The sequence below is a fragment of the Gavialis gangeticus genome, unplaced genomic scaffold, assembly GCF_001723915.1.
Source record: "Gavialis gangeticus isolate Ggan-Ray unplaced genomic scaffold, GavGan_comp1, whole genome shotgun sequence".
NCBI classification, from domain to species: domain Eukaryota; kingdom Metazoa; phylum Chordata; order Crocodylia; family Gavialidae; genus Gavialis; species Gavialis gangeticus.
This window is the reverse complement of record NW_017729006.1, coordinates 40,356,310-40,377,480: the sequence shown is the minus strand read 5'-3', so window position 1 is coordinate 40,377,480 and position 21,171 is coordinate 40,356,310. Positions and strand designations below refer to the sequence as shown.

The 21,171-nt window shown below is 40.2% G+C and overlaps 1 protein-coding gene across 1 annotated transcript in view; it reads right to left on the bottom strand.

Moving 5' to 3' along the window:
* Nucleotides 1–4,698: 4,698 nt before the first annotated feature.
* The window catches only part of RAMP3 (receptor activity modifying protein 3), a 94,431-nt gene continuing 77,958 nt past the window's right edge, over nucleotides 4,699–21,171 (bottom strand). The window contains exon 4 of the mRNA XM_019509122.1: nucleotides 4,699–5,843. Within this exon, the coding sequence (XP_019364667.1) occupies nucleotides 5,588–5,843 (256 nt within the window). The 3' untranslated portion in view covers nucleotides 4,699–5,587. The remainder of the gene's footprint in view (nucleotides 5,844–21,171) is intronic.

Sequence of the window (21,171 nt, the reverse complement as noted above, 5' to 3'; positions counted from 1 at the left end):
AACAGTAGAGAAAGATAATCCTATCTGTCATAACCTCCCTTACCGCCCAGTTGACATTAGGCTGATGTAAGAAAATATTAGGAAGGAAAACACACAATATAGGAGAAAAATTCTAACAGGCTCTGTCCCACATGTCCATTCATCTCCCAAAAATGTTTTAGAATTTATTTATTAGGTTATTCCAATAAATGTCTATAGTATGTATATTACCACAGTGTATCTGAGTGCCTCTCAGTTTTAACATATGTATTTTCACAGCAGCTCTGAGAATCAGGGAAGTACTGTTATGCCCATTTTACAGATGGGAAATGGAAAGCTAGATCTTACAAAAGTGCATAAAGCAGAACTTAGGTGTTTAAATTCCACCTGTGTTCAAGTTTCTAATCCTGAAAATCCCACTGACATTAGTGTACTATGGACACTGACATTAGGATGATTAACAATATCAGTAAGGAACAGAAACAATATATGAAATAGGAGAAAAAGAATCTAAGACATTCTGTCCCACAAACCCATTCAGTTCCCAAAGGTGCTGCCATCAAACCCTAGAGATGCCTACACTCACTAGGCACCTTATGGATGGCAAAATGCCTAGAGATCGGCCTTCCCAGATCTGCCCTAGTCTGTGCAGCTCAGTGCTTATCCTCCATCTAACATGTGATTGGATTTAGAAACGAGACATTCCTCCACCTAAATTCCCTGATCTCAGACATTCTCGGAGCACATCTAAGCCTCACCAACAGGATCAGACTCCAGAGGCAGAGGTGGAGACTCGATTTTGATCATGGTAAGGACTATGTACTTACCAAGGTGCTACAAAAGCTATCAGCACAAATACAACCTCTTTACCTCAAATTTCCTAACTAAATGGCAATAATGACACGACCATTCTTGCCTGCCCTGCCTTCTGCCTTACTTCACAGGGCCACTACTGGGTATTAATTCAAGTTTACAAAATGCTTTGTGAAAGTGTTACAAGTGCAAAATCATATTATTGAAAGTAAATCAGCTGCTTAAGGCCCTGATGTGGCTGGCACTGAAACACAATCACAAATGCTATAATGAATATTCTTATAATAATATATCTCAGCACTTACATGGCTGTCATTACTGTGGCATGTAAATGAATAACCATTAATGATTTTATCACTAAATGACCACTATCACATAGGGAAACATTAAACTTATTTTACAAATGGGAGACAAGGAAGACCAAAATCTCTCTATAATTTCAATCAGAGGTAAGCACCTAAATACATTTCAGGTTCTGTACTTGAAGATTATATCCACAAAGGGCCTCAAGCAGGGTGATGTTTAGCACTGGAGTACCTAACTCTAAGGAGCCTCTTGCTCAGTGGATTTTGCAATCCCATATTAGGCTCCCAGATTTGCATATAATGTATCCCCATGCCTAAACTCACTAGGCATCTGACGGACTGTAAATGGGCACCTAAAATGGGTTCCTAAAAAGCCAATGTGATCAACAGGAAGTGAGCTAAATTAGCCAGGACAAAATGTCTCAAAGGGAGTTAGGCACTTCAGTTTAAGGTGGAGGTAGGTGCATATCTTTTCGCATGAATCCTTTCCTGGAACTTGATGACTAAGCTAGGACAGCCCTTTCTCACAAAGAGAGCAGCAGAGAGCCTGCTTCATTACACTTATTTTCCTACCATTCTACCTGGCATGGATCAAGGACTTGATACTAGGTCTTTTTCCTGTCACAAGATTGCCCTGATCCTAGATGGTCCAATCTTCCCTGTTGAAGGTGTTTCACCTTATATAAATAAGAACATATAGCCATATCCCTCCCACACACAGAATCAGAAAACAGTGACATTTATTGCTTTTTCTGTCTGCTTAGCAAGGATGCCATTAGTTTTCTGCTGTTAATAGTGCTTGCAAACATGTTTTCTCATTTTTATCTCAGCATGTTGCCCTTTATGACCACTGTGTTTTCTGGTGCAAACACTATTTCAATTCTAAGTGGGATTTTTGGACTGTTTTTCTTTGAGTTTCTGCCTATTTTCCTCTGAGACTCTCTTGTAACATGAAATTAATTTGCAATTATAAAATGAACTACATTTTTAAGGCCAGACATGATTTTCTTGGCACAGGACCCAGGCTAGGGCGGGGAAAGGTGACCAAGCAGCCATGCATGCAACATAGCCACATTAGAGTAGAGTAGAACACATTTTTTCTTTCTCCAATGCAAATAGCATCAAAAGATTCAGTATCTATTTCACTGGCTTCTTATTAATGCAGTGGAGTTGTTAAAAACTGGTTACTGTGGTTTCTTTCTTCCCCAGAAGGGTTTCTGCAAATACTCAGCAGCTACAGTTTCAGCTGTACTAATTGGTGGTCTCTTTTTCCCATTTGCTTGTTTAAATTCTCTGCCTGAACACCTATGCATAGTCAACAAACAGATTAGAAAAGTCCTAATTTGATTAGAGGATTAATTTAACAGAATTTCACATCTAGGGAAAATTAAATATATTTGTGCCTGCAAAAGATCCTCTCTTTTGAAAAATAAAATAAACTGTGAGGAAAAGGCCCATTACATTTATATCCCTTCAACCTAATCACTTCCTTGCATTCATTAGTATAACAACTCTATTGAATTTCAAGGTACAATCCAAAGTAACAAAGCTCTCCATGCAAGGCAGTGCTGTTGAAGGATACTCCACATGAACTCTGCCAGTGCCAGCTCTAGAATAAGAAATTATGTGGCCACATTATGGTGACACTGCAAGTGATCTGATAAACTTTGCTTCTCATTAGAGCTAATTAGTTTTACGTGCCCAAAGTGACTTAGGCTATGGATAGACATTCTAGCACCACACATTTCTGGGAAATTTGCAGCACTGGAAAACTTCACAAGAGGGAGCATACAGGTATTCCAGCCTGAAGCCACCCCCTCTCTCCTTGGAAACCATAACAGAGGGCAACTACTGCTCAAATCTTTACAGTCACCCCAATCTGGGGAAGATACGGGGAGCCTTTCCCTGCTGTTTGATTCCTCCCCATCACCAGGAGCAATCAAACAGCGGGAAAGCATGCAGGCATTTGTTCCTTCATAAGAAACTCTTTAACAGGCAAGGTCTTTCTTGCCGAGGGAAATCTTTTCCCCATATCCAACATTTCCACTGCAGGAAAAACTGTATGAACATATGTATGCTCCCAGTTACTAGTGGGAGCATGGCATTTCCCTTGCTAGAAATGTAACCCCTGTCCATGCTTTCTGTTGCTTTTGAAAAATTTCCCTTTAGTCTATGGGGAAGCATTAAACAAAACAAAGCAGTATTAAATTTGGCATCTAGTTCATTGAAATATTTTTGTTTTGAAAGCATAGTAAGTATGCAAAAGGATGATGTCATCAAAATGCAACGTGAGAATTTCCCTTTAATTAGGTTCCAAAACTAGTTGATGTCATTCACCATGACTAGAGCTGGAAGGACACCTTCAGATGAATAGTTTATTCAATGACAAATGCCACTTCTGGTCAACCACGATAAAAGGACCTATAACAAGTTCAGCAAATAAGCTCAGACCAAAAAAAAAGCATAAAACAAAATCTGAAAGGCAAATGTTTTATTTCATCGTTAAAAAAAAACAAAGCAATTTAAGTATTCCAATTTAAAATGTTCTGAATTTTGGCAAGGCTTAATTTTAAAAGAAAATTAAAACCCCAAAGAAAAAATTCATTTTGGGTCAAGGTAAAGATTTCAATCTTTCACAATGATTTTTTTTTTGGTCTTTCATTTTGCCAAAGATATCAAAAATGTTTCATTTTGGGCCAACAGGAAACATTTTTGCATGGTTTTTGTGAAGCCAGTGAACCAAAAAGCATACATTTTTCTCACAGCTCTAAACATGATGCTGGAACACAGGGCTCTTTAATATCTATTAAATATAACATCAATAAAAATATTTTGTGCATATATCTTCATCTTGACAGATTTTACAAATATAAACTGACAATTAGCATAAAGAAGGAAAATGAGTCACTATTTACTGAAATGCACATGGGAAGTATCTTACAAAACCTGTTATTACTAAAAATATAGCATTAATTATATTAAAGGGACCAGAACCCACATGCATATATATATTATATCTGCTTTTCTGGGGAAGATGCATACAAAGTAGTAGAGCTACAAGTACAGTTTATCTTTCTATACGTATTCTTTTTAAACAGGGGAGAATCTGTATGTTAATTTAGAAGCATATTTCTCATATGTCCCATATATGAGAAGCATCCCAAATACCAGGTTAAAAACATACAGATGGAAATCTATCTAGTAGATATAGAAGACATAGTTGTTTAGCAGTTCTAGCTGTATTTTATTTTAGTGTCCGAGGTATAGAAATGAGTATTTATGCATGAAAAGTCTTGAGTATTCAGAATAATGGAATATTTGGTTTAAAAGACATTTAGTATATAACAAAGAAAAAATGTTACAATAGGAACACAAAAAGAAAATATATTTGGGACATTCTGTATTTCTTTATATCATTATATAGGAGTGTGTTGTCTTTTAATAAGCCTTATTGCATTGAATTTGTTTCTTTCCATTCCTCCATGCTCTATCAATTCCAAGCATTGTTCTCACCTCTTTTCTTTTCACATCTTTCACATCTTCTGCACTTTTTAAGAGATGGAAAATGACTTGTGTTCAAAATTAAACTCTGAAAAGCACCTCAATTAATATAACACTTTTTATTATTGTTGCTTAGAGGACATCACTTGAACAAAAAAGATTCTTTGTGAAGTGAAAATAGGGGGCACACAGTGAACACAGTCATCAATATAATAAGAATAATAATTAAAACAAAGAAAAAAGGGATATGGCATATGACAGTTCCTTTACCATTCCTTGGTAAATTCATAATCATTCCACTTCCCATTCGTATTTTCCAGCTCTGGGAAAAGATCTTCATCCTTCCTGAAGTCCCTTCTTAGATGAGCCAATTCTAAATAAGCCAAAGGACGTTTTAGATACACAATGTTTTCTCTGTATAATAGTCACTGGCCGTATGAATTGTTCCTTCCCCCAAGACAACAGTTGCAATCTTTAATTCAATATGTTTGTATTAACCTCCAAGAAAAGCTGCCTCGTGGTAATCTTCTTGTTAAATTGCTTTAGTGGGTCTCTTCCACTGAAGTAACAAAGTTAACAAAGGAAAACTCAAAGGTCCAGCATAACACCATTGTAAATAAGGCAAATTAATCACTAATTGTGCATTCAAATACATATACATAACATTTTAAAAAATTTTAGCTCACTCAACCAAACTCTCCTTCGGCTAGCAAGTCCATTCCCTCATTATCCAAACCTGAATGGGATTTCCATGACCTGTTAACCACACTGGTTTTGATGAAAACATGGTTTCTTTGTATGAGCAATGCTGAAAACCTTCAGTTTAGAAGTTGTCTTTAGGTCCAAGCAGAACACTTGTTTGACCATAGGAAAGTTTTCTCTCTTAGTACCTGACAGGTTAAAGCTCTTCAGATCTGAAATGTGAAACGGAATCAACTTTTCTTCTTATATTTTAAAAGACAGAAAATGGGGGAAAAACAAAGTGTGGTTCATACTAAAATATCACTTCTCTTACTGCACCACACCACCAGCGTTATCATGGCACCTGTCAGCAAGACAGGGATTAAGATCAGAGGTATGAGAATTTCATCTGGAGGATCTTCCCAATGGACCTCTTCTGATGTACAATTTGAAAAGAATTGTTTATGGATTCCAGTGATGAAGTGCTCTGCAAGGGGGTTTGGCCAGAAGCAGCTTGCATTGTTGGCTTCATGCTCTGTGCACTGGGTAAAATTATCATAATACCTGGGGAGAAAAGGTAAGAAAAATGAGTCTAAAGAAAACCAAAACTTTAAGAAAAAACAGTTTGTTACATTGTGTTTTAATGACTTTCGACGGGATATAAAATCTGTTCCCTCCCCCTGCATCTGCTCACCAGACAAAATCCTTGGAAAGTGAGCAAGTTTTTAAAATTATTTTAAGAACTAGTCTCCCAAATTTTACTTCAGTACCTACTAATAATACTTGGTTTTTATACAGGACCCTTCATTAGAAAGATCTCAAAGCACACTACTACAAATGCCAATTAGTCCGGTTTTATTATTATGTTTGTATCATTTGTAATATCTTTGTATGGATTTAATGCAACCTTAATTCATTATCTTCTCTACAATCTATGCAAGGGTATCTATGCTATGGATACTTCTACTGAAAGAAAGTAAATGGAGGCTGTGGGTACCAGAGATGTTATAGTGAGTGAGAGGCAGAACTGAAAACTCCTATTCCCATGATTAGGCTACCAGGTACTGTGAGTAAAATCTTAGACCATGTGGCTGGTACGTCACGCTCTCATTTTGCTATGCAGAATTAGAATGAAATTCCCTTGGCTTGAAGTAGTTATATTACCCATAAAAAAACAAATGTAGAAAAAACAAGAACTTTTGAGCTAGTACTCATGACTAATTTGTGCCTAGTCCATAGTTGGACACAAGGCTGAAATCAAGTGCAGTTACAGCATAAGTTCATGAAGTGTTGAATAATAGTTGCAGCCCTATGTTTTTAGTGCAATGAGATGACAAAAAGCAAAGAAAATGTTAATTTTTGAACTCTTAACCTTTCCAGAAGCACCTAGTTCATGTCAGAAAACTGTAATTCCTATAGCTGACACCTTGCAGAGAACTGTTCTCCACTGCGTAACATGTAGCACTTCATTTCAGCATAGTAATGGATGTACCAAAATATACACATAATGTGCAAATGTCACCAAGATTTATATTTATGAGTACAGCCTATTTTTAGAAAAAGGAAACAATAAGCCTAAATAAATAATTTGATGCATTGCTGTGATAGTGTCATGAGCAAAGGAGATTCGGGAAAAGGTGGTGTAGTGGGAAGAGACAGGAAATTAAGACGTTGAATTGTCTGGACAGTCTATAGAGAGGGAAATAAATAAGGAAGTTGAATAATTGTCTGTTGTATTTTTCAATGTTCTTTTCAATGGTGTGTGACTTAAACTTATTTCAAAGGGCTGGGAAAGAGAGAGAGAGAGGAAGGGAGAGAGACAAGAGAAACCATTTGATGAGTTAAGGGACAGCATTACACTCTGTGGATCCTTCCCTCCCCACTACAGTAGGCAAATTCAGTAACTCCTCTCTGATTACTTATTCTTACAGAAGAAGAATACTCCAGTGGATCAGCAGCAACTCAGTCTCAGCTTGCATACTAGTAGAAGTGAGACCATGTCAGGCTCTATTTTATAGCAATTGCCACTGAGAATATAGGTTGGCTGCCTTGCAACTGCCACATAGATGCAGAATGCCACATGCCACCTGGATGGCTGCTTTCTACAACCTGTGTGCATAAGGGAAATGAATAGATTTATAAACACAGCTGAAGAAAAAGCCCCTATGTTCTCCCATTTCTCTTTGAACTGGTCTGGTTTCTGAGTCAATGCCATATCTTCCTCTTTGCCTCAAATGACTTGAGACATCCACACCCAGAGGCTCTGAAACATCGCGCCTAGCATGAGAAAAAACAGTACATGTATATTTTAAGGAAAAGAAGTAGAAAGGAAGCTTCTGTGACAAGGCCAGCAAAAACAGGAAATAAGTTAAAAATAAAATACCAATATTATCCTTTCATAATTTTAATAATGGCATCCTTCATCTGTTCTAGCAGTATGCATCTTTTATATCCTAGGCTGACTTAGATTCTAAATATACCCTACTGTATGCAGATGAGACAGCGATGTGAAGAATAATATTTCATTTTGGTTATCTTTCATCTGATTATACTTCAATGCCCCTACCAAAAAACAGTACCCTTATTGGAAAATATTACTAAATTCAATAGGGATGAAACTAAACAAAATTCTACAAAAATTAAATAGTGGTTTACAGTCATGAAACACATGTCCATGGACATAAAAGTAGTTTCTAGAAAAAATATTTCAAAATCTTGGAGACTAGAATAATACTGTGTTATGCTGCTTAGATCACAGCACTTAGGAGGAGGCCAGTATCCTTACCCCCATTTTAGTGAAAAACAGGCGGTAAAATGACATGCCCAGAGTCATTGAATAGATCAGTGGCAGAGCAAAAAATGGAGCCCCCGAGCCCTGTCCATTTGTCTGTACAGCACAAAGGAAAATAACAAAGAATAGAGATTTTTATCCATTTAATAGAACTTGCTGTATAAACATAGAAAATTCTAAAGGAAGAATATTACTGTCCAGGTTGGCTTAAAGTCTACAGAAAATTACCATTCCTTGCTAACTTCTCTTCATTTTTCCAAGCCTGTTGGCTTATTTCAACTGAATGTTATTTTACTGCGTTTACATTTAAAGTCAAATACACTCCAAAGAATTATAACTAGGCAACCATTGAGGAGCAGGATAAAAATAATTCCGTTTGGCATATTATACACAAAAGACTGAATCCTAAATATCAATATATAATATTGCTGCCTTAATAGTTGAAATTCTGAAGAACACTCATTTAAACACCTATGCCTTGAAAAGAATTTGCATCACAAATTATCACTGCTTTTGGAGACGGTTGCAAGAATAAAGATTAGGAAACATCTGAACTGTTTGAGAACGATGTGCTTGTGAGTAATACTCCATTAGCTTAGATATTCAGGTGATGATAATGTGTTCACATTTTTATGCACACCAGTAATCTCTGTTAAAGTGTACTGTATGTTATCCAGCTTGGAAAGTTTCAAGTTAATTTTGGGTACTACAAAACATGATTTCTGACCAACTGGTGCATAAGGTTTTTTTTTTCTTTTGAGGTGGAGGTAGGTATGAACAGTTAGTAAAAGTTTAATTACATAGATGTCTTTTTGCTCTGTTTCTATATGGCACCTATCATAATTCAGTCCTGGTCTGTGACAGAGGCTGTTATCCTAAGTCAAATGAAAAAAAGTAATGTTTTACATTTTTTGCCGTGTGTCTCACCAGTATTCCTGAACTTTAGCTTCAGGAACGATCTGTAGATGTAGGCAACTAATCAGTCTCTACGCTGTTTCAGATATTGGTCTCCCTCCTAATATGTTCAACAAGGGTGTAAATTAATACCAGCAATGAGGGTGGTTTCTACAATGAAGACTGGATTTATTAACTACTGGTATGATCCTATAACTCTGACTCAAGTTGCCTTATGGTGTAAGCAAAGTGTTCAAAACATGGATTCAGTGTTAACTGAGGTTAATTTCACACATTCTACATACTCATTGTAGCACCAAAAATTGACAGATCTTGAGGGTCTCATTGTCTACCAATTTCCATGTTCATGAGCATTTCTTAATGTTTTTTACGAGAAACCATCTAACTAATCATATTTACCAATTGTTGCCAAATCTGGCATAAAACAACAGCAACAAAAAAGGCCAAGTTTCTTTTTAAAACAAATTGCAAGTTTTCACACATTTTCTCAAATGAACATTTGCTATTTTCAAATCTGTATAGTTATTTTCAGTGAACAAATATGTTTTCTCTGCTTCTTCAGATTTTCTGAGAATCAATGAATAATTTATAGTGCAAGTTGCAATATGTTGGGCTTATTGTGGGTTTTGTTTCTTACATAAAATTTGTGGGAAAAAATGATTTTTCAGGGATTTTCACTGCAAGGAAATAATTTTAATATATATTTACATTTTTTTTAAATCTAGAATTGCAGGTAATCAAATTCACCGATTTGATTACCTTCTGATATAAGCACATGTCCCAATAGCCCGGGGTCTCTGGAATGTTCATCAAAATTAATGGAAGTTCAAAATGTGGCATGCATAAGACTGGCCAGAAAATAAGGATTCAAGATATACTCACACACCCAAAGCTGAGCACCCAGTAGCCCAATGGCTTGGGAACCAATTGGGAACAGGCACTTGAACTTGGGTTTTCCAACTTCCAAATTAATGCCTTAACCATTGGGCACTTGGCACTAAATTGTTCTTTTCCTCTCCCTTTCTCTCTTCTTGTGATCACAAACTCCATCCTAAAGCTGAGAAAATCTTCACAATGATTTTTTTTTGTCAAAAGCATGCATTTCCTTGAAAAGTTTCAGTTCAATGAATCAGCATTTCCCAATGTAAAACTGTTTTGTGGAAAAAATTCCAACTAATTGTAATTGTGCAGATCAGGGCTGTTCAATTTCCAATGGCCAGGGGCCTCGTGTCCCATGGGCCATACAAGCAAAAGCTGCATGCCCTGCAGGCCACACCAGGGAAGCCACAGGCCCCTGGGACCCACACAGGTATCCCCAGCTTCCCACCGCTGCACTGCATGGCCCTGGACTCACCCTTACCTCCCCACAATGCATACCGCACTGTCCGGCTCCCTGGGATAGAGGAAGGAGGAGGCAGCCAGAGGAGGGAGAGGGAGTCCAAAGCCCCCAGCTGCTGGTACAGATGGAGCAATAGTGGGACCTACAGCTGAGCAAGAGCCTGGGGGCTGTAACTTAACCCCTTGTGGGCCACATGCAGCCTGCAGACCAGCAGTTGGACAGCCCCAACACAGATCATACAGCTGTCCTACTAATAAAATTCCATCAAATACATTCCATGCAGATAATCATGCACACATCCAGTTCAGTGCACACTGAGCCACAGCTATATTGGACTGTAAGTCATGTTTCCCCTCCACTTTTATACCAATATAAAGATAGATATCTGGGTATACTTGTGTTTGTATCCACAGATCTAATCAAAAACTTTCAGTCTACATATATTAAAACTGGATTTTAAATCAGGTGACATAAAGAGTGGACCAAATTCATCATGGCTATGTACAGACAGTCAAAAAACCCAAGGCTGAATCAATTCAGTCTTTGGAGGTTAGTCTAAACTGCAGAGAGTAAACTGAGAAACAAGTGAACACACATTCACTTTGGATTCAGGAAATGCAGCCACAAGCCTTCAGTGACTCAGACCAGAAACCAGGGGGGCACTACAGCACACCTCCCAGCCTTCCGGCCACTGCCAAAGGGCAGAAGGGGCAAGGCCAGGCCCCAGCCCAGGGCTAGCATACTGGAGGGTGGGGACCCCATCCCCTGTCTGCCTGGGCGAGGGACAGCAGTGCCAGCCAAGCTTCTCCCTCTCCACCCTGCTCAATCGTGGGGAGAGCAGCTGCTGCCAGACTGAGGAGGGGGTGGGTGGGGAAAAAGATAGTGACATTGAAATCATAAAAGCTTGAACAGGAATAGTCCTTTCTCTGAAGCAAGTGTGTATTGAACACAGCAATTTGCAACCTCAAACACACAACAAAGAACAACCAAAAAACATCACTAAAAATGGCAATTTTAGGCTAATCTTGCTTAAAAGAACCACATGTAGACAAGCCCAGTGAGAGCACACGCAACTTAGGCTAACATAAAATGGAATGTAATAAACCTAAAAGACAAGAGAAAGTCAAGATCAAGCCTTGCATAAGTCTTATGTAATCCTGAGGGCAGAGTGTCTCCTTATAGATGGGTATTCAGAAAGTTCTTCTTGGGGAATCAGCAGGTGGTCCTAGGTGTTGAAGTGGAGATCCCACAGGCCTCATCTCTACTTGGGGGTTTTCTCAGCTCACTTGCCCCGCTTTCTCCTCCTTGGATGCCTTGACATTAGATTCTTGTCACCTCTAGCACCTTTGGTAGGACTCTCATGCATTCAATGTTTTTTGTCTCTGCTTAGGTGTTCCAGTCTCCCACCTTTTATAGGTTTTGCTTTATCATGTAAATGTAGTTCTCTGCTTTCTTTGGTCACAACCAGCCAAAGCAGTCTGGGGCCCTCTCCTTTTCCCTTAGCTCCATCTCCAGCACACATACGTGTAATGACTGTGCCAGGTGTTTGTCAACATCTTCTACCTCTTGGTCTGGTCTTGCAGGGCTTGGCCCTGTGTTCACAGGTGGCAGGGGACCAAACCTTCCAGCCCCAGTTCCCCAGCCTCTTCCCACTCCTCCATGGGCTGGGGAAACTGAGGGGAATTATGTCCCCTCCCCCTCCCCTTATCAACTTCTTGCCTCAGTCTCTGCTAGAGGTGGGAGGGGGTGGAGTCTGCTGGTCTGCTGCTGGCTCCCTGCCTGCTGGCAGTGCCTCTCAGGCTGCTCCCCCCCTAACACCACCCCTTGCCCTGCCCTGCCCCTCACTCACTGCCCCCCATGCCCCCCAAGCAGGGAATAGCCTGGCAAGGGCTGTACCCCACCACCTTCCCCACCGGCAGAGCCAGCTGTGGTCCCCAGCCGGGTTTCCCAAGCCACCCCCTTGTAAGCCAGCCCTCACTGCTCCATCTAGGGAGCAGAGGGGTGGGGCCAACCCTCCTCTCTGTAGAAGACAGCACAGTCCAGCTCAGGGCTGAAAAGCATCCTGGGATGCTGGAAGACTCTGATTTAACTTGAATCAAGAAGGGGTCTGGGACAGATGTTCCATAAACTGGTTTGACCTGAATCAGTTAAGTCTGATACTACATTCAACCAGGTGTATCTTAAACCAGTTTCAGTCCTTTTGAAACTGGTTTATGTGCACTGAGCTTCTGCTCGGTTACAGGTTTAAACTGGTTTCTGATCACTTAAAACAGTTTATGTGTAACTTCTGTCCCTAGCCCAGTGTTTTTACTCCATTAGCTTCCTTCAAGTCATGGAGGAATCTGGCTATTAATATGTCATTCACTGAACATCATGGAGAGGTTAACTTAAGCTAGAAGAACAAATGTTGAAGTAATCAGACTGCCTTGAAGAAGAAGTTTGAGGTTGTCAGAAAAAGAAAACTTATACATTGTAACCCTTGTACACACTCACAGGAATTGTAAAACTAATTTGAAAAAAGTCAGTCTCACTAAAAACAAATTTTATTCTTTCATGTCCCTGCACTTTGAGTCACTGCCAGGACCAGAACTTGAAGTGCTGAAATAATAATAATTAAAAATATCATACCATGAGAAAGGCTTCTCTTATGGTCTTTCCAGCCAAAGTGGAAGCAGGAAGTACCAAAAAGTCTCACAAGAAAAATCTTCTTGAGTGATCTCCAGCCAAATTTTCTAGAATTAAAGGGTGTGAATAGTTTGGATAAACTTCAAATAAAGAGTCAAACTTCCACATGATTATTTCTTGAAGTTTCAAAAGCATTAAGCAACTAAAGCTTAGTTATCTACAAGTTCACAGCCAAATGAGATGAAGCACATGCTGTAAAGGTGCTAGAATGTACTTTTCCTTCTTTCATAAAAATGTGTGCCTGCATCTCATCTTCCTTCACTTGAATGTGTCCTTACTCTAAGGGCGCATCTAAAGTGACACTACATCACCATAGCTATGTGCTACAGTGACATAGTGCCCATGAGTGTCTACATGTGACCAGCAGGTACTTCACCATAGCAGTGTGCTCCCATGTTATAGCGTGCCACTATGACAAAGTAGCTGCTACAAATAGCCATTTGCTGTGCATACAGAGCAGTATGGGCAATTACGGGCAAGTACTACCTTTTGGAAGTACTAAAGCACGGAGCAGTAACACCCCCACTGCAGGACAACATGTAGGCACACCCTAAGAGAAATAGTTTCATGTATAAATCCAGATTACTTGCATCTCCCTAATCTAATCATCACTTCCATTTTGTATTGTGGGCCTACAATTCAGACAAAAGAAAATAAAACTCCACAAACTGCAGGGAGAGAAAAGGATAGAAAGTGAAAAACAGCTGGGTTAGTAATACTATCATAAAGTATAGTTGACTGCTACTCCACTGGATTATAGATGGCATTGTGACAGATTTATTCACTCAGGGCTAAAAATAATAGAAACGCTTTGTTCTCCTTCTGAGACATTTACAGAACACTGAGTTGGGGTTCATGTCTACAGCCTGTGAGAAAATGAATACTGGTTGAATAAATTTAATTGAGAATCCCATTATACAAAATTTAGCACCAAACTGTTGCCTGATACCAAAATATATAGCTTGAAAATGTAAATAGAAAGAGCAGGCCTTGGGTTATGCAAAACCGAGTATTCAATTTATTTTGAACAAAGAGGGAAAGTACCTCTCTCTCTTGCTGCAGGGAGGAGGATGCGGACCAGTGGCCTGAAGTTGCAGCAAAGTAAGTTTAGATTGGATATCCATAAAAACTCCCTCACTGTTAGTATTGTGAGGCAGTGGAATAGACTGCCTAGGGAAGTTTTATGGACTCTCCAACATTGGAATTATTCAAAAAAAGGTCAGACAGCCACTGGTCAGGGATGATCTAGGCACAGCTATGCCTATGTTCTACCATGGGTATTTTCCATGCTTCTGGGCTTTGCTGGTTGCTCCCTTTCCTGCTATGTGTACAGGGTGTTTTCAAGGCTTCTTAGAGGCATTGGGCATTGGGCATTGACTACAACCAAGGCTGGAGACTTTGACTAGAGTGGGCCAGTGATCCTGCCAGCACCAAAGTCAGAGGTTCCTGGCAAGAGGGTCTTGCCCCTCTGCTCAGGGTCAGATTGATCATCATATTTGGGCTTAGGAAGGAATTTTACCCCATAGCCAGATTTCTATGGACTGTGGGGGGTTTTGCCTTCCTCTGTAGCAGGGGGCATGGCCCTCTACCTGGGACCTTTTGAGCATATATTTGAATCAACATTTTGTAAAAGTAGGATGTTGGCTGTCACTGTTCTCCTGCTTTACCTGTGGCAAGTTAGGGTGTTAGGTCTATGTTGTGTCATGGTTGGGAGTAGTTTTACGTAGAGTTTAGATTATGTTTTGTATGGGATGATTTGGATAGGGATGGTCCTGCCTTGGCAGGCAGTTGGCCTAGATAACCTCTGAAGGTCCCTTTCAGCCCTACTTTCTTATGACTCTATGACTGCTGTAGTCAGCAAAGGGTAAAACTAGAAAGAAAATGCAGCCTGCAACCAGTCAAGTAAGCAATATTGTGTTATACCAACAAAATATTTAGCAAGCAAGGGCTTTCATTAAAAAGTAAGGATTTATTAGCAAAAAATGTAATTCCAGCCTCCTTAAAACTCTGTCCAAGTGGTTATCTACTATTAGTCACAGGTGACCAATTAGGGATCACTGGCTTAAATCTAGGTCAGGCCCAATCCCAGCACACAGGGGCAGGAGAGTACAGTGCCAGCCCCCTGGGGCTTCATCCCACTGCATAAGGGGTGGGAGAGGGCAATGCCAGCCCCCCAGAACCCATTTCCAATGGGAGGGTGTAGTGCCAGGGCCCATGGCCCAATCTTGGCCTGTAGTGCTCAATTTGGACAGGCCTCATTCCATTCACCTAGCTCATGGGGCCAAAAGGTTGGGCATCACTGTTGTAATCAAATATACAAAGGCATATCATGTTCATACACACAAAAAGTCAGAAGCAAAAGGAGCTACAATTTTTTTAATCAATCAGAATTAGGACTTTGGACAGTTTTGGAAGCCCCCAGTGGCACCTAAATATAAGAGCTGGATGATTTCTTTCAGCAGATAGAAAATTCTCCCAAAAGTTTGCTTTGGTCATCCCAAAACTATTTGTAAGATGAGGTCCAGTTGGCTAAATCATTCATGATGTAAATGGGGGTGGGGATAGATTTATGGTGGGTAGATTTTCACACAACTGGAAAAAGTGATTGTTAGCATTTAACCAATAGCCTGGTGCTGACAACGTTCACCCCCAAATATGGGAAATCTGTTCAATTACCTCCTCTGTCAGGGTATTCTAATGGACATCACCCATATCCAAGGAGAATTAATTATTTCCAGGCTCTAATGGGGGCTGCAGCAATTCCTGTTAACCGTGCTCCAATTTAGCATAAAAGAGTTAAACAGTCACTGGTACAAGAACTAAAATCTGGGTGTCCCAGCTCCCAGTTGAAAGTCTGAACCCCCAAGATACAGAGACTCTCTCTCTCTCTCTCTCTCTCAGTCATTAAGGAATAACTCTAGTAGGAGGGACTGAGAAAAATGCACCTTGGAACACCAACTTACAACCTGGTTATTAGGACATTTGCCTGGAAGACAAGAGATCAAATCCAAGTCCACTGAAAATACAGATTGTCAGTTATTCCTGGCTTCAAGACTCTTTGTGCTCTGGTTCCCCATTGTAATAGGGAGATAATAGTTCCTTCCCACCTTCCATGGTGGTTGTGAGTATAGATTTATCTGGAACTTACATGTTACCATAACTACAGAGAGGTAGTTAGCCATGGTAGTCTGAGGTCAGGCAGAAGCCAGGGTGATGTGGCACCTTAGAGACTAACTTGTTCAAAAATAAATCAAGAGACTGTGACATAGATATTTACATGGTCTGGTGGGTGACAAATTGGCTTAGCGGTCACACCCAGAGAGTGGTAGTAGACGGGTCAGTATCAACCTGAAAGGATGTGCGTAGTTGGGTCCCACAGGGTTCAGTCCTTGCACCTGTACTCTTCAATATCTTCATCAGTGACTTGGATATGGGTGTGAAGTGTACTCTGTCCAAGTTTGTGGACAATACTAAACTGTGGGGTGAAGTGCATACTCCAGAGGGTAGGGAACAATTGCAGGCAGACCTGGACAGTTTAGAAAAGTTGGCAGTACACAATAGGATGCAGTACAACAAGGACAAGTGCAGAGTGCTACCCCTAGGGTGGAAAAATATCCAGCACATGTACTGGCTGGGAAGTGACCCTCTCAGCAGCACAGAAGTGGAAAGGGATCTTGGAGTCATAGTGGACTCCAAGATGAACATGAGTCATCAGTGTGACAAAATCATCAGCAAAGCTAACTGCACTTTATCATGCATCAGCAGATGCATGACAAATAGAACCAAGGAGGTCATACTTTCCTTCTGTGCGGCACTGGTCAGACCGCAGTTGGAGTACTGCATTCAGTTTTGGACACCGTACTTCAAGAAGGATGTTGATAGACTCGACAGGGTACAGAGGAGGGCCACTCGTATGGTTAGGGGCTTACAGAACAAGCCCTATGAGGAGAGAGTGAGGGACCTGGACCTCTTCAGCCTCTGCAAGAGAAGGCTGAGAGGTGATCTTGTGGCCACCTACAAATTCATAAGGGGGATGCAGCAAGGGATCAGAGATGCTCTGTTCACCAGGGCGCCTCTTGGGATAACAAGGAACAATGGTCACAAACTGACAGAAAGCAGATTTAGGCTAGATATCAGGAAAAACTTCTTCATGGTAAGGGTGGTCAAAATTTGGAATGGGCTTCCAAGGGAGGTGGTGCTCTCCCCTTCCTTGAGGGCTTTTAAGAGAAGGCTGGATAGGCACCTGACTGGGGTCATCTGATGCTAGAACTCTTCCCTGCCTAGGCAAGGGGTCAGACTCGATCATCTGTTGAGGTCCATTCTAACCCTAGCATCTATGAATCTATGAAAAAGGTCTTACATCTTTATGAATGAGTTAGTCTAAAGGTGTGTTGATTGTAGCCATGTTGGTCTAAGGACATGGGCAGACAAGGTTCTTTGGGTAAATGTAATATGTTTCATTAGCCCAACAAAATAGTTGGAAAAATTGTTCCTTGCAAGCTTTTGGGCACAAACACCCTTCTTCAAGCATAGGGAGAGTCTGCCTGAAGAAGGGTGTTTGTTCCCAAAAGCTTGCAAGGAACAATTTTTCTAACTATTTAGTTGGTCTAGTAAAAGATATCACATCTATGCAAAGAACCTTGTCTGCCTTAGTCTCTAACGGCACTTTTACACATGTTCTGGGGGTGGGAGGATAGCACCTTATTAGAGCAGCTCTCAGAGCCACTCTAATTAAGTGCTGCCACATCTCCTGTACCAGCGTCCCCATGTTTAGAAATGGTGGCAGAGGTGCACCTCCACTGCCATTTTTAAGCACGGGGATGCTGATACATGGGATAGAAGAGGCTGCTGGAGTGCGACAATTGCCACACTCCTGCAGACTCAATCAAGTCTGCTCCAATGCGCTAGAATACGAGAGCATCAGAGCAGCCTCCACACTTGTGTACAGGTGCCCTAAGGTGTCACATTGCCCTGTCTTCATACTAGTATAACAGGACCATAAAACCTCCCATTTATATCATGCTCATCACACTATGGTATCTGGGCACTTTATAAGTGTAACAGAAAACATGCTAAAAGCAAATACAAAATGAAAGCTATTTGTCTCTCTCAAAACCCCACATGCTCTGCTGCTGAAACTACAGGTGACACTATTAAGTAAAGCTGTCAGTGACAATAAGAAAGCCCAATTTCCCACTACTTCTGCTAAATCAGGGCCCAGGTAAATTTAGAAGTGCTGCTCTTCCCAAAATCTGTACTTAACCCACATACATAAGCAGCTCAGCAGTGAGAGTAAGGGACCAAATACTATGAAAGGAAGAACAAATAAATAAAAGCAGGCTTGATGATGCTACCGTTTTTGAAGACTCCTGGTTTCAAGTGCAGACAACAGCTATGCCAGGGGCAGGCAATTATTTTGGGCAGAGGGCCGCTTACTGAGTTTTGGCAAGCCATCAAGGGCTACATGACAGGCAGCCCAGGGCAGATAAATATTCATTTTCTAAATTTTTTAGCGGCCCCGCAGGCCGGATAGAATGGCCTGGCAGGCTGCATCTGGCCCCCAGACTGCATTTTGCCCACCCATGAGCTATGCCATATTAGTTAAAACAAAAACAACTGCTTCCTAAATTGGAAGAGTATGTTCATTATAAGCACGCACACTGTAGTTCAGACAGTCACCTTTATATGACACATTTCAATGGTTAATGGGTTAGAAGCTTAAAAGACTAGGATGTGACTGGTACTGCTACTCCTCCTCCTCTTCAATGAAGTGGCCTTTTTTGAAGCTGGTTCTCTTTCCTGCCACCTGAACCCAGATGTAGGAGGGCTATATTGAGCAACTTTATTGTTTATTAAGCTTATCAAGGTGCTTGACAATATGCAAAACACAGATTTCAGTCCCTCAGGAGCTTATAAACTTAATCAAGTTGGGTCAAACTTTGCAAAATACTTTGGCAGAACCCTGAACACACACCTATTCAGAATCTCTTATTCCTAATTACAGCAACATACCCTAAGACAAAATACCCTACAGCACATAACTTTAATATGTTGAAGGAGAAAGCATTTAAAAACATGGAATAATTGTGTGCTACATAAAAGCAAAAAGTGCTATAAGCACGACAACCTGTCAGTTGTTTTAGATTGGGTAGGCTGTGCTGCATGTTTGTATCGGGGAGAGGCAAGAAACCTGGTGGTTGTTGTTTACAAGGAGCTTGTTAAAACATGCTTTGGTTTGAGTAGGTTCAAACAGAGGGCTTGAACTCACTCAAAACAGATATATCAGTTAATGATTCTGCTACTAGTATTTAAAACTTGGTGTTCTCCCCCACCCCAGCTTCTTGTCAAAATTATAATATCATAAAAATCTTTGATGTCTGGGAAAATATAAAATTCTTGACAAAAAGGAATTCATTGAGAAACAATTCCAATAACAATAGCCCAAAGTTTTGAATACAGTCACGTCAAAGGAAGTATCAATACTTTCTGCATACATGGAATTGTAAATGTTTTTATTTGGATGGGGGCCAATTAGTATGTCAATAGTGTCCGGTCTGGGAAGAAACACTGGAGGGGATAATTACATTATTCTGGAAATATACACCTAAGCACACAGAAAGAGGCACACAGCAACCAAGATGTTAAGTGCATTATTGTTGAAAAGTACTGCTTTTATCACAGTGAATGGAAAGCTTTATTTGTGGTATTATATCTATCTGGACCTTCACCTAATCAAACCCCACACCATGCAACTGTCACAATTCTCTCCTTCTGTTGATAATGCAGGATGCAGCCATTTTTCCTGATGTTGCAAAAAGAAAAAGCAACCCTCAACAAATTGGGGGTAAGTCTTTGATGCCCATTTGGCTTAGGGGTAGGTACATTTTTCCATGTTTGAAAGCTCTCAGACTTGTCAGACTATCCATGGCATTTATTTTGTAGGAAATGTGTTTGTGCAAATGTTATACAATGTATACAATAAGTATTACCAAGTAGTGTCACTACATAGAACATTTCAAATTCTTTTTCTTCCTGTACAAGGAAGTTTTGGCCTTTCAGAAGACAATCTGTACTGTGTCACTTCTGGGTTATTCAAAATTACAACGGTTTTTCCTTCAAGGGAAAGGGGGAGCAATACGAGCAGCAGCAGAGGCTGATCTCTGCCTTGTTCAGATAAGGGTTAATTCTTTGGGCAGAATTTGTTCCATGGGAACCAGGCATTAGAGTTGGGCTGAAATTCTGAAAGAAGGAATTGCCTTGTTCACTGTTTGATCATCCTATTGAAGACAGCAGTGTAATCAAGTCCATTTTAAAGTGCAGAGTTGACTGCACTGCAGTACAGTAGAGATACTTCAGAGGGAGAAGGTATTAAAGAGCTCTTTAATCTAGTTGTAAAAGGCATACCAAGAATCACAGAATTTTAACTAGAGGAATTCAAGATAGAAATAAGGCACAGATCAGTGAGAGTGATTAACCACTGAAACAGACTATAAAATGGATAAGTGGATTCTTCAACTCCAGATGTCTTCAGTTCAAGACTCGATGCTTTCTGGAAGATTCACTTTAATCACGCCAGTTATTGGGCTCCAGGGTAAACCAAGTAAAAATCTTTGTCCCATACAATACAGGAGATCAGACTAGATGATCCAACCAGCCCCTTCTGACTTAAAAAAAAAGGAAAAGAAAAACCCTATTAATCTATATATACTTAAGCTATGTGTCATTGATTTGTGCTCCAACAGGAAGCCAGCCTTCAAGGTTTTGCATATCTACCATCACTTGACAACAGCAATGTCAGAATGGGACCTTGGTGTTAGCAGAAGGTGCAACAGGATAACTATATGGTATTGATATAACACATTTTAACAATAAGCTTAAACTGTGCAAATATAATGAATTAATTAAGTTAGCATTTAGGCTAGAGACAGAAATTACACATAAACTGGTATAAGTAATTGGAAACTGGTTCAAATATGTAACACAACAGAAATTCGGTGCACATAAACCACTTTCAAAATGGTCAAAAGCAGTTTAAGATAAAGCTGGATGGATGTAGTATCATACTTAACTGATTTAGGTTAAATTGGTTTATTGAACTTCTGTGCCAGATCCCCTCCAGATTCAAGTTAACTCACAGTCCCCCAGCATCCCAGGATGCTTTG